Below are 14,515 nucleotides of genomic sequence, written 5' to 3' on the forward strand. Positions count from 1 at the left end.
CTGACATGCTACACAGTAATAAATCATCAACATATTGCAGCAGCACAGAACCTTGGGGGGGATGTACCATGACTCTAACATCGCTCGGAGGACTATGCTGTACACTACAGGTGAATCAGCATATCCCTGGGGCATCTCTGCACCAGGTCAGTTGGCGTCTGTCAAAGGAAAAAGCAAAAAGTAGTCTGGTTATCTTATCAACTGGGATAGAAAAGAAAGCATTTTTCAGATCTATCACACTGAACCAAACAGCGTCTGCTGGAATGGCAGATAATAATTAAGTGACATCAGGTACAACAGGGGCTATAGGCACAATGATGTTGTTGATGGCCCTTAAATCCTGTACAAAGCGGGTAGCACCATCTGCCTTTGTCACTGGATTCACGGGCGTGCTGTAGGGTGAAATCACCTCTGCCAGGATTCCCTTTTGTAGGAATTCCTTTATCATTGGCCTAAGCCCATCAAGTTTCTCTTTTAACAGCAGGTATTGTTTCTGGAACACTGAGATGACACCTGGTTTCACAGTAGCTTTGTAATATGTGCAATCTATGAATCCTGTGTCATATTCATTTGAGGACCATAATGCAAGGTTAATGTTATTCTGGGTGGTCCTGTATGTTTGCAAGAATCAGTGGCACTGGTGTAGAGACTGGAATGAGACCTGAGTGTACTCTTATGTCCTGATTCTTTGCTGATACCTGCAAGTTAAGCCTAATGAACAAATCTCTCCCTAATAGGCTGACTGGGTAATCTAGTATAATGCTAAATACATGACATGATGTATTCCCTGTCCATGGTTTCTACTGGTAAGGAATCTGTTCTGTATGTCCTTGTCAGTACCCCATTTATTCCCATAGAGGGCTCACATTTCCTTCCTGACACTCTGAGTCACCTAAGTCCGCCCCTTTCAGTCGGACGCTTTGGTCTGTCTTCTGTTCTGCCATTAGTATCTTAGCTGTCCATACGAGCAGAGCTCTGATGTTAAGCACAACACTGAACATGTAACATGTAACTGCAAACATTGAAACAAACAGATCTGACAATACAGACATGAACACACAAAGGGCCCATAAAAACTTTTCATTGAAATAAAAATGTACAGCTTGATCAATGCTGTTGGTACCAAAAAACTTCCAAGAAAATAAAATAAAATTCTTAATGCGCATATTTAAAAACAAATACCGTATTCCATACGCATTCATATACATTTTCATGTACTCATCTTCACAAACCAGCTCATAACCACGCCCCTATACATAAAATATGAATTACACACACAGCTCTGCTACGTACATACAACTCAGAGCCACACCCATTCACATTCCACTGAATCATGTATCTTTCACCCAATCACACAATCTCTTTGTTACATCCCAAAACTTGCAGCACAGACAAACACAGCAATTGCTGATGGTCTGTCGCTGTAAAACAATATACATGTTAATCATACAGTCATTTTGTTAAAATTAACAAATCATCTTATATGCCATGTCGTTTTTTTTTGGTTTAGTGTTACACACATCGTTACTTATTCTATATAACTAACCCTTCCCCCATTTCCTCTGCCTTGCGTCTCCTATTTCAGGAGTGTTCAAACAGGGGAAGTAAAGCAATACATCAAGACGTTCAGCTGTACCACATGTTCCTCAAACTTTTACTCACATCTGAATAAGGACTTATTGGGTGCAACCTTAGATTGATACGAGTGGACACTTCCAATTAGCATCATCACTGCAGGCACATTTTAAACCATCGGAACATACAATTTGGAAAGATACAATCAATACTGGAGCCCTGTCTGGAATATCTTATAGATAACACAGGTTAGTATCTTCACATTGCTGCTTATGCATTACCAATTAGCAGCCCCCCTCCCCCCTCAACCCCCATATGAAATTCCTGAGCAGAGGAGGGGGGGTGAGATGGGAGGGGGCTCTCTCTGAAAACACATCTCAGACAGAACAGGAAGACATTTTTTTTTTTTTTTTTGGTGGGACTACAAGTGACATTTTGGAGTTTACTGCAGATGTGGTGGGGGGGGGGGATGCCTCATGGCAACTTCTTTGTTCTCTATAGGATTCAAAATCCTCCATCTTGAAATAAGAAATGCTGCTCATTTCATTTCTCTAACTTCAATTATCAATACACTTATGCATTAACTGTCCATCTTTTAGTGCTGTAATCTCTAATTCTAGGACTATAAATCGTCACTATTTAAACACACACAGATCATTAGGGCAACAAAACTTAACCAGTTCATTTCTGAACGTTTAACACAAGCCCTTTCTAATTGCAAACACTGAGACACTTTTTCCCTTGCCATGAATTAACTTCCTGACTCTGCTGTGTCTTGTCACTCACCCTAACCCCCCTTCACAATCACAGGAGCTCTGATGTAACCAGTCTGTAAGCTTCTAACAGCTTTTTTTTGCAGCCTTTCATCCCTGCCAGCCTGGCATAACATTCTGTTTCACATTTTAACTGTCAATTCTCACATCTTGCCCAATTGTCTACTCATGTGTTAACTAGAAAATAATTTGTGGGACTAGACCGTGCAACAAAGTTTACATGTTGGCAGTGATAGAAACAGAATGATTTCAAAGCGGGATGCGACCGTAAACTTACCACCCGGCCAACATCTCACACAGACAGATAATCTTAATACTTCTAAAATACTTATACTATATATACATAAGAGTTAATTCAAGCTTGTATCCTTCTGTTCCCGGAACAGATATCCTTATATAGTGCACTATCTCTTAACGATATGGACTTACTAAGCCTCTTATAATCAACATTTTTACCTAACGATATGGACCCTATGATATGAGCCGCTTAAAATCAACAAGCTCCCTGAGCTTTTGCGCGTGTCCCAGACATCGCAATTCACCGAAATCATAAATAGATGGTTCGACTTACTTGGATGAGATTTTGGTCATTGCTCCCAGGACCAAGGCGGACAAAAATTGATGTCTTTCACGGTAGACCTGAAGAGTTGACCCTCCCAATCCCGGACTGAGTCCCCAGATCTGTAAGGAAAATTTACTCTCTCGCCTAACGTGTGTCCCTGACACATGATTTCAGTGATCAGCTGGAATTAAGTCTTACCGGTACCGGGAGAATGAAGAAGATAGACCACATGAACACATGTCTATTTCCAATCCATTCTGGTTTATTCACAGCTGGCAAACAGTTTTAATAGAGGGGGTTGAGCTTCCTTTACATCCAATCATATGTTAGCATTAGTATTTGACCAATAGTATGGTCACACATAAGCTCTGCATTAACATCATAGCTGACTCATAGTAACAGCATTTGACCAATCAGGTATATACACATAAGCTAGCAGACACTTGAGCCAGATGTCCTTTTATGGCTAGAAGGCTGTTCATACTTTCAACATGTATGGATTTCATGAAACAGTTTAAGGAAGTGTCTCACATTCCATAGGGGGGAGGGAGGTTTTGTAGTGCACTAACCAAATGTAATACACGTGGCTAAATGAGACAAAATGGAGTCACATATATCCCATCAGTCACCATAAAAGTGATACTGAAAGCCATGGGACTCTATGAGATGCCCCAGGCGGAAAGTGTAGATAGAGTGATAATAACTAGTAGAGATGAGCAAAGTTTTGAAAAATTTGCTGAAGTTCTTCAAGAAATTAAATTTGTTCCAAGGATCGCGATAAATCTGGTATACCAAGGCCACTCTGCCTAATCATATGCATCCCACTTAGTGGCCCAATCTTAGTGTGAAGGCTTGGAACTGCAGGGACAGTGGAGGGAGAGTGCAGGGAGAGGGTATCCCCGTGTGCTTTACATTCTCGTGCACCCACATTCATAGTTAATACATTCTCTAGGTACTGTGTCTTCAGTATTAAAGGCAGTTTTAATTTATCGCCATCTACATGACTGTGCTGAGCACCAGGATTCATAGCTACTCCTTTCTGTTAGCTGTGAAATTACTGTGCGTCAGTATTACAGGTCAATAAACGCGTCAGCTCTAATTTATTGCAGTGGACTTTACCGTGCAGTGCCCCAAGATTCAAGTAGTGGCCCCATGACAGAGTGGGGTTGGTGGCGGCAGCAGCAGCATTGGCAGTAACCATGATAATAGTGGCCCCATGACAGGGTGGTGACGGGGGCAGCAGCAGTGGCAGTATCCATGAAAAAAGTGGCCCCAATACAGAGTGGGGACGGTGGCAGCAGCAGTAGCAGTAGCTATGACAAATGGGGCCCGGGAGGAGGCTGTGTTAACGTCACTCTTTATGTTTCAGTTCTTATGATCCATCGGAAGAACATAATAAAAAAACAATCCTATATTTTGAGCATCCATAAAGCCTCTTTCAGACGGTCAGTATTTTGTCAGTGTTTTGCATCAGTATTTGATCAGTAATTGTATTGTAAGCCAAAAATAGATGTAGGTCCAAAACAGTCAGAGATGAAATGTAATAGAATTATGCATCTCATCTGTGTTTTGGACCCATTCCTGCTTTTGCCGTACAAAATCTGATCAAATACTGATGCAAAACGCTGACCAAACACTGACTAAAAGAACGTATTAGCTATGATGAATTTGAGTCGACTTGGTGGAGTGATTTGTGTGGTTCATTCCAATAACCAACAATGCTCCTCCCGTATGGTAATAATCCAGCCGCCAGGTTTGATCCATCCAGCAAGTTCGGCCCATCTGATTTTAACCCAAATTTTGAAAGCAAAGTACCATTAAGTTCATAGTATGGAGGGATCCTGGACCTTATGGAGGGATCCACATGAGCTAAAATTTCGTTGCACTGCTGTCACGGCTGAGGATGGGGAAAACCCTCAGCCGTGCGGTATCAGGAGATGTAAGGTCGCTACTTGGCCAGTAACACAGAATTAGAGAGCAGGTCACCTCCTAGAGCTTCCATAATCTGACCCTGACTCCTAGCTGCATGAGCCGCCATTGAAGGTAGGAGGGCTCATGCTCAAGAACCTTGGATCCATTCTGACCCTCCAACGATCCCTGTACTAGGAGCTGGGTAGACCGCCCGTTCCTCCTGGACACGGAGTAACAGGAGTCTAAAATGGCCAAGCTATAAAGAAAGGGGGACATAAACAGACATATGGCAATGGCAGGTAAGTGCAACTAGAACCACACTTACCTGCCACAGACACACAACCTGGAACCCATGTGCAAGTGCTGCTGTCCACAAACAACACAAAGGACACCGCACACACAGACATCACACGGGAACCCAGGAAACCATATTCTGCAATAAATAAAGACCAAACAAACATCTTCGAAACACCATACATAAACCTATGACTACAAGGGTGGCCCCCACTGGCAGATGGAATACACAGGAGGCTGCTCCAGCTAACCATGGCTGAAGTACCCCTCAGACAAGTGATATTCACTGAGGCTTTATAGGCCCAAGTAGCCACACCCACAGTCAGACACACCCAGTGCACACACACACACTAGGAAGGAGGTTAACCCTTACAACACCAGGCAAGGGAAGACGGACTCTTAAAGGGGAATACACACATAAACAAACACACCACCTGTTGCCGCAGGCAACGGCATGCGTGGCAATCATGTCCTGGGGATCAGCCATAGGGCTGAGACACTGCCACCACATGCACACAACACCACACGTTGCCACGGGCAACCAAGTGAAGGAAAGTGTCACAAAACAAACCACTGGCCGTGACACTCTCACCCCTCAAAGCCCCCTCACCCACACAAAAGGGAAAACAAGTGTGGGACCCCAAACATGGAAGGGGGAAGGGAAAAAACGAGCAGGATCAGTGTCAGTGAGTCTCCTCAGGACTGCTGCCAGCCCCAGGAACAACACACAGGGACCAGGGTGCTGACTGCCAGCCCCTGGAACAACAAACAGGGACCAGAGACCAGCACAGAAACAGCCCGGAGAGACCGCACTGAACACTGCGTCCACTCTCAGCAAACGGTTCCCACAAAGTCGCTGCCAGCATGCATCCTCTCCCAGCACACACTAAAACCAGTCCAACGAGGACTGCAGCCAGCCACACCGACACCTGTGAGCGAACCACTGAGACGTGGACGAGGAGGAACCCAACCACTAGTGTCAGTTCACAGACACTGCAGCAACAGCCACAGAGAACTGCACAGTATAAGGGTTCTCCTTACACCATCCCTCCGGAGGATAAGCATGTGGGCCAGAAAGCGGCAGGCGCCACATGCTGCGCCCTCTTCCGAAGGCGGGATACTCCCACCCCTCAAAGCCCCTCCCAACAACAAAAGGGGAAAGTTGGTGAGGCATAAAAAAAACAAGGGGAGGGGAATGACAAACAAGGGGACACCAACACGGACAACGGTAAGAAAGGAATGGCGGGGAATGCCACTCACCGCGCCGTAAACGCTGAAACCCCCATAATGCTCTCCCTCCGGAGAACGCGCATGCACCCCATCCGCAGATGGCAGTACATGCTGCACCCTCTTTCGAGGGAACCGCCACATGAGGAGCCATTGTGGTCATACTCACAGTCAGACACACCCAGTGCACACACACACTAGGAAGGAGGTTAACCCTTCCAACACCAGGCAAGGGAAGACGGACTCTTAAAGGGGAATACACACATAAACAAACACACTTCACCTGTTGCCGCGGGCAACGGCATGCGTGGCAATCATGTCCTGGGGATCAGCCATAGGGCTGAGACACTGCCACCACATGCACACAACACCACACGTTGAACGGGCAACCAAGTGAAGGAAAGTGTCACAAAACAAACCACTGGCCGTGACAACTGCACAGTGACATTGAATTTGTTTAAAATTTGTTGAGGCTGTCAGTGATGCATAATAAAACTTTTCATAAAAGAACATGGTAGCTAGGAATGATGAGAATTTGGGTCCAGTTGGTGGAGCGATTTGTCTGGTAATACTGTCGTAGCTCTGACCATGAATGATTGCAATAACGAAGCAGACTATATTTTTCCACCAAAAGAACATATTAATAATGATGAATTTAGGTCTAGTTGGTGGAGTGATTTGTGTGGTTCATTGCAATAACCAATGACACTCCTCCTATATGGCAATAATCCAGCTGCCATGTTTGAACCATCCATCAAGTTTGACCTATGTGGTTTTAACCCTAATACAAGGAGTTATTTGACCCCAGACGTTCCGCATCAGACTTCCTGGAGGGCTAAGTGGCGTTCAGCACTAACTGTTCTGTGATGCCCTTACATGTACAGCACATGCGCTGCACTAAAGGGATCACTGTGTGTCTACCCTTTGCCAACCTGTGCGGGTTACCCGCTGAACATCGTTTGTCATAGGGATCAGGGATTGTAATACTGAAGCAAACTAATTTATTTGGTAAAAAACAAATTTATTCACTAAAAAACAAATTTTTCGCTAAAAGAATAATTTTTCAGGCGAAAAATAATTAGCAACTCGTGGGCAACTTTTCTGTGCGAAGAATCAATTTATTTGCTCTGCCCACGGGGTGTTAAACAAGACCGCTCTGTAACACTAAATCACAATAACTGTTTGGCTAACAGAAGCGGTTAAATATCAATGTGGACACGCCACAAACAGTAGAATGAGGCAGGTGTATAACCCCAATTTGTGAATCAGGGCCTAAAAGAATTGTTTATCCACTAATCAATTGGGGTAATTTATCAAATTGGTGTAAAGTATAACTAGCTTGGTTGCCCATAGCAACCAATCAGATTCCATCTTTCATTTTTCACAGCTCCTTTGGAAAATAAAAGGTGGAATCTTATTGGTTGCTATGGGCAACTAAGCCAGTTCTATTTTACACCAGTTTGATAAATGACCCCAAATGTGTCTATCTATAACAGAGCAGAGTAAGTATTAATGGCGCAGCAAGTGAACTAGATAAATGTGCCTATATATCACACTGCCTGTTGACGCTGAGCCTGACGCACAATAAATTTATGTATAACCGAAAAAATTAAGTATGAATGGTGCAGCAGATGAACTAAATAAATGCACCTACAGTATATATTAGACCACTTGTTGACAATGAGTCTGATGCACGGTAAGTCGCTGCAGATAAACAGGATGCACATGGCGATTACACTCTGCCTGCAGTCCCTGCAGTCTCCCTATGCTCTCCCTACAGTGTCTAAAAATTCTCCCCTACACTGTCCCTATACAATATTCTACAATTAAAAGCTTTCTAACACACTGTCCCTAGCACTTGCCACATCTCTCCCTATGCTCAGTTCAGAGTGAAATGGCAGCGACCGTGCGAGATGAGGCTTGGCTGGCTGCACAGCATTATGGGTCATATCGCATTCCCAGGCTTCTTACTTTCACTTTGTAACATATGCAGCCACTATTTTAGGAAAAAAACTATTTGTTACCCCAAAGGGCGAGGAAATTTGGATTCGTGGTGAATTACATTTTTGCTAAAATTTGGATTGAAATCAATTCATTTTATTTTAAATGGCTCAACACTAATAACTAGTTTTGAGTGAATCTAAGTATCCAAAGTGGACTGCAATCCGAATTTCAGGAAAAATTTGATGTGTCACAAAGCCGAATTTCCTTGTGCTTCTTAGCAAGGAATAATTTTTTTCATCAAATGGTGGCTAAAAGTAAAAAACATGATACTTACCTCATCCACTTGATTGTGGAAAGGCCGTCTACTCCCTTCTTGATTGAAAGAAACCTGCCAAAGGACCTGCGGCGAGCTTGAAGACGTCACCACATGATGCGCCACACATGGTGACGTCTTCAATGATGACATTCCATGAGTATAATTTTTTTTTTTAACCCTGGATTAACCCCTGAGCACCTGAATGTGAGTATCAGATGCCGCGATCAGTGCTGAACACGGCATCTGAGCGGTTAAATGAAGAAAAACATCGAAGTCAGGCTACATTTTGCAAAAACACATCTGAAGTCTCCCAAAAGCATGTGGAAAAAGGTGTTATGGTCTGATGAAACCAAGGTTGAACTTTTTGGCCATAATTCCAAAAGATATGTTTGGTGTAAAAATAACACTGCACATCACCAAAAGAACACATTTTAACAGGGGTGTGTAGACTTTTTATATCCACTGTATATAAACTAACTAACTTTGCTCATGCGCTTGTCATTACATGCTAATTATCGATTCCATATTTATCTGTGCATAGGATAATTGTGTAACATGGAGGTGGAGAAAGAATGCGGCGAGTTCAACAACCTGAACATCAGCACAGTTGCCAAGGATGCCCAGGATGAGACTGTTCCAGCCCACCAGAAGAAGAAACCATCCTGCTGTGCATCAATAAAGGTAACACCAGTTTCATGGTTGATTATTACAAGGGGTGATAAAATAGAATACCCCCCCACACACAAACAGACAAAACCCTTTGAGGAATGAGACTTTAGCCCTGGGTATTGCAGAAGATAAGAGGATGAGGACAGAGCCAGGTGACGGGTCAAAGCTCTGATTTCTTGACTGAAAGTCACTATTTTCTAAAAACTAATTCAGTCGATGACAAAAGTCTTGTCGCTTGTGTACAAATTGACCTGAAGTGCTGCTAAAATATATTTCTAATCAAGATTTTGTTACAAGAAATCGATCATTTTAATCCCAACAGCTTTTGTAATAATGTTTCAGTGCAAAACAAAACTGACAAAAAGTATTCTAATATTCACAGCTTGGTAATGCCCATTGAGTAAATTTTTGCCAAGACATAAGTGTTGTCGCCTTGTCATATGAGCTTCACCTGTGACTAATAATGGATCAATTAGGTCTCAGGTGTGTATAAAAAGAACCCCAGTACACTAGACCTTCACATCAACTGCAACTAGACCTCTGCAAACATGCCTAAGATTCACCCGGAGACTAAAGTGTTGATTATCAAGAGGTTGAAGACCAGATCCACTGCTGATGTGGCAGACACCTTCAATGTGTCTCAGCGTCAAGTTCAGAGGATAAAAAAAAGATTTGAAGAGACTGGAGACGTTTTGGACAAGGCCAGGTCAGGCCGACCCCGCAAGACAACTGCTTGAGAGGACCGTTTGTTGGCTCGAAAATCCAAGGCCAGCCCATTTTTCACTGCAGCAGAGCTCCACGAGACCTGGTCACCTGAAGTCCATGTGTCAACCAGAACAGTTTGTCAGATTCTGTCTCGAAATGGCCTCCATGGTCGAATCAGTGCCCATAAGCCAGCACTAAACAAAAGACAATTGAAAAACCGTGTGGCATTTGCCAAGGCCCACAGCCTGCCAAAAGGATGGTCGCTGGAAAAGTGGCAGAAGGTGGATTTTTCAGATGAATCTTCTGTTGAATTACACCACAGTCGCCGCAAATATTGCAGGAGACCTACTGGAACATGCATGGAGCCGAGATTTACCCAGAAAACTGTGAAGTTTGGTGGAGGCAAAATCATGGTCTGGGGTTACATCCAGTATGGGGGTGTGTGAGGGATCTGCAGGGTGGAAGGCAATATCAATAGTCTAAAATACCAAGAAATCTTAGCTACCGCTTATATTCCCAACCATAAAAAAGGCCAAATTCTGCAGCAGGATGGTGCTCCATCGCATACTTCCATCTCCACATCAAAGTTCCTTAAGGCGAAGAAGATCAAGATGCTCCAGGATTGGCCAGCCCAGTCACCAGACATGAACATCATTGAGCATATGTGGTGTAGGATGAAAGAGGAAGCATGGAAGACGAAACCAAAGAATATTGATGAACTCTAGGAGGCATGCAAGACTATTTTCTTTGCTATTCCTGATGACTTCATCAATAAATTGTATGAATCCTTGTCAAACTGCATGGATGCTGTCCTTCAAGCTCATGGAAGTCATACAAGATATAAAATTTGGATCTCACAGCACCACTACTTAACCACCTCCGGACCGCCTAACGCAGGATCGCGTTCCGGAGGTGGCAGCCCTGCGCACAGTCACGCATATACGCGTCATCTCGCGAGACGCGAGACTTCCTGTGAACGCGCGCACACAGGCGCGCGCGCTCACAGGAACGGAAGGTAAGAGAGTTGATCTCCAGCCTGCCAGCGGCGATCGTTCGCTGGCAGGCTGGAGATGTGTTTTTTTTTAACCCCTAACAGGTATATTAGACGCTGTTTTGATAACAGCGTCTAATATACCTGCTACCTGGTCCTCTGGTGGTCCCCTTTGTTTGGATCGACCACCAGAGGACACAGGTAGCTCAGTAAAGTAGCACCAAGCACCACTACACTACACTACACCCCCCCCGTCACTTATTAACCCCTTATTAGCCCCTGATCACCCCTAATCACCCCTGATCACCCCATATAGACTCCCTGATCACCCCCCTGTCATTGATTACCCCCCTGTCATTGATCAACCCCCTGTAAAGCTCCATTCAGACGTCCGCATGATTTTTACGGATCCACTGATAGATGGATCGGATCCGCAAAACGCATCCGGACGTCTGAATGAAGCCTTACAGGGGCGTGATCAATGACTGTGGTGATCACCCCATATAGACTCCCTGATCACCCCCCTGTCATTGATTACCCCCCTGTCATTGATTACCCCCCTGTAAAGCTCCATTCAGACGTCCGCATGATTTTTACGGATCCACTGATAGATGGATCGGATCCGCAAAACGCATCCGGACGTCTGAATGAAGCCTTACAGGGGCATGATCAATGACTGTGGTGATCACCCCATATAGACTCCCTGATCACCCCCCTGTAAAGCTCCATTCAGATGTCCGCATGATTTTTACGGATGCACTGATACATGGATCGGATCCGCAAAACGCATCCGGTCGTCTGAATGAAGCCTTACAGGGGCATGATCAATGACTGTGGTGATCACCCCCCTGTCATTGATTACCCCCCTGTAAAGCTCCATTCAGATGTCCGCATGATTTTTACGGATGCACTGATAGATGGATCGGATCCGCAAAACGCATCCGGACGTCTGAATGAAGCCTTACAGGGGCATGATCAATGACTGTGGTGATCACCCCATATAGACTCCCTGATCACCCCCCTGTCATTGATTACCCCCCTGTCATTGATTACCCCCCTGTAAAGCTCCATTCAGACGTCCGCATGATTTTTACGGATGCACTGATAGATGGATCGGATCCGCAAAACGCATCCGGACGTCTGAATGAAGCCTTACAGGGGCGTGATCAATGACTGTGGTGATCACCCCATATAGACTCCCTGATCACCCCCCTGTCATTGATTACCCCCCTGTAAAGCTCCATTCAGACGTCCGCATGATTTTTACGGATGCACTGATAGATGGATCGGATCCGCAAAACGCATCCGGACGTCTGAATGAAGCCTTACAGGGGCATGATCAATGACTGTGGTGATCACCCCATATAGACTCCCTGATCACCCCCCTGTCATTGATTACCCCCCTGTCATTGATTACCCCCCTGTCATTGATTACCCCCCTGTAAAGCTCCATTCAGATGTCCGCATGATTTTTACGGATGCACTGATAGATGGATCGGATCCGCAAAACGCATCCGGACGTCTGAATGAAGCCTTACACGGGCGTGATCAATGACTGTGGTTATCACCCCATATAGACTCCCTGATCACCCCCCTGTCATTGATCACCCCCCTGTCATTGATCAACCCCCCTGTCATTGATCAACCCCCCTGTCATTGATCACCCCTCTGTAAGGCTCCATTCAGATATTTTTTTGGCCCAAGTTAGCGGAATTTTTTTTTTTTTTTCTTACAAAGTCTCATATTCCACTAACTTGTGTCAAAAAATAAAATCTCACATGAACTCACCATACCCCTCACGGAATCCAAATGCGTAAAATTTTTTAGACATTTATATTCCAGACTTCTTCTCACGCTTTAGGGCCCCTAGAATGCCAGGGCAGTATAAATACCCCACATGTGACCCCATTTCGGAAAGAAGACACCCCCAGGTATTCCGTGAGGGGCATATTGAGTCCATGAAAGATTGAAATTTTTGTCCCAAGTTAGCGGAACGGGAGACTTTGTGAGAAAAAAATAAAAAATATCAATTTCCGCTAACTTGTGCCAAAAAAAAAAAATTTCTATGAACTCGCCATGCCCCTCATTGAATACCTTGGGGTGTCTTCTTTCCAAAATGGGGTCACATGTGGGGTATTTATACTGCCCTGGCATTCTAGGGGCCCCAAAGCGTGAGAAGAAGTCTGGTATCCAAATGTCTAAAAATGCCCTCCTAAAAGGAATTTGGGCACCTTTGCGCATCTAGGCTGCAAAAAAGTGTCACACATCTGGTATCGCCGTACTCAGGAGAAGTTGGGGAATGTGTTTTGGGGTGTCATTTTACATATACCCATGCTGGGTGAGAGAAATATCTTGGTCAAATGCCAACTTTGTATAAAAAAATGGGAAAAGTTGTCTTTTGCCAAGATATTTCTCTCACCCAGCATGGGTATATGTAAAATGACACCCCAAAACACATTCCCCAACTTCTCCTGAATACGGCGATACCACATGTGTGACACTTTTTTGCAGCCTAGGTGGGCAAAGGGGCCCATATTCCAAAGAGCACCTTTAGGATTTCACAGGTCATTTACCTACTTACCACACATTAGGGCCCCTGGAAAATGCCAGGGCAGTATAACTACCCCACAAGTGACCCCATTTTGGAAAGAAGACACCCCAAGGTATTCCGTGAGGGGCATGGCGAGTTCCTAGAATTTTTTATTTTTTGTCACAAGTTAGTGGAAAATGCTTATTTTTTTTTTTTTTTTTTTTTCATACAAAGTCTCATATTCCACTAACTTGTGACAAAAAATAAAAAGTTCCATGAACTCACTATGCCCATCAGCGAATACCTTGGGGTCTCTTCTTTCCAAAATGGGGTCACTTGTGGGGTAGTTATACTGCCTTGGCATTCTAGGGGCCCAAATGTGTGGTAAGGAGTTTGAAATCAAATTCTGTAAAAAATGACCTGTGAAATCCGAAAGGTGCTGTTTTGAATATGGGCCCCTTTGCCCACCTAGGCTGCAAAAAAGTGTCACACATCTGGTATCTCCGTAATCGGGAGAAGTTGGGGAATGTGTTTTGGGGTGTCATTTTACATATACCCATGCTGGGTGAGAGAAATATCTTGGCAAAAGACAACTTTTCCCATTTTTTTATACAAAGTTGGCATTTGACCAAGATATTTATCTCACCCAGCATGGGTATATGTAAAAAGGCACCCCAAAACACATTCCTCAACTTCTCCTGAATACAGAGATACCAGATGTGTGACACTTTTTTGCAGCCTAGGTGGGCAAAGGGGCCCACATTCCAAAGAGCACCTTTCGGATTTCACAGGTCATTTACCTACTTACCACACATTTGGGCCCCTAGAATGCCAGGGCAGTATAACTACCCCACAAGTGACCCCATTTTGGAAAGAAGAGACCCCAAGGTATTCGCTGATGGGCATAGTGAGTTCATGGAAGTTTTTATTTTTTGTCACAAGTTTGTGGAATATGAGACTTTGTATGAAAAAAAAAAAAAAAAATCATCATTTTCCACTAACTTGTGACAAAAAATAA

General features: G+C 44.2%; 1 protein-coding gene across 1 annotated transcript in view; it reads left to right on the top strand.

The window, feature by feature from the left end:
* Positions 1-14,515, top strand: part of LOC121003602 (solute carrier organic anion transporter family member 1C1-like) — a 216,530-nt gene that overhangs the window by 64,926 nt on the left and 137,089 nt on the right. The window contains exon 2 of the mRNA XM_040435465.1: positions 9,144-9,283. Within this exon, the coding sequence (XP_040291399.1) occupies positions 9,158-9,283 (126 nt within the window). The 5' untranslated portion in view covers positions 9,144-9,157. The remainder of the gene's footprint in view (positions 1-9,143; positions 9,284-14,515) is intronic.

Source organism: Bufo bufo, chromosome 1 (assembly GCF_905171765.1).
Source record: "Bufo bufo chromosome 1, aBufBuf1.1, whole genome shotgun sequence".
Lineage (NCBI taxonomy): Eukaryota > Metazoa > Chordata > Amphibia > Anura > Bufonidae > Bufo > Bufo bufo.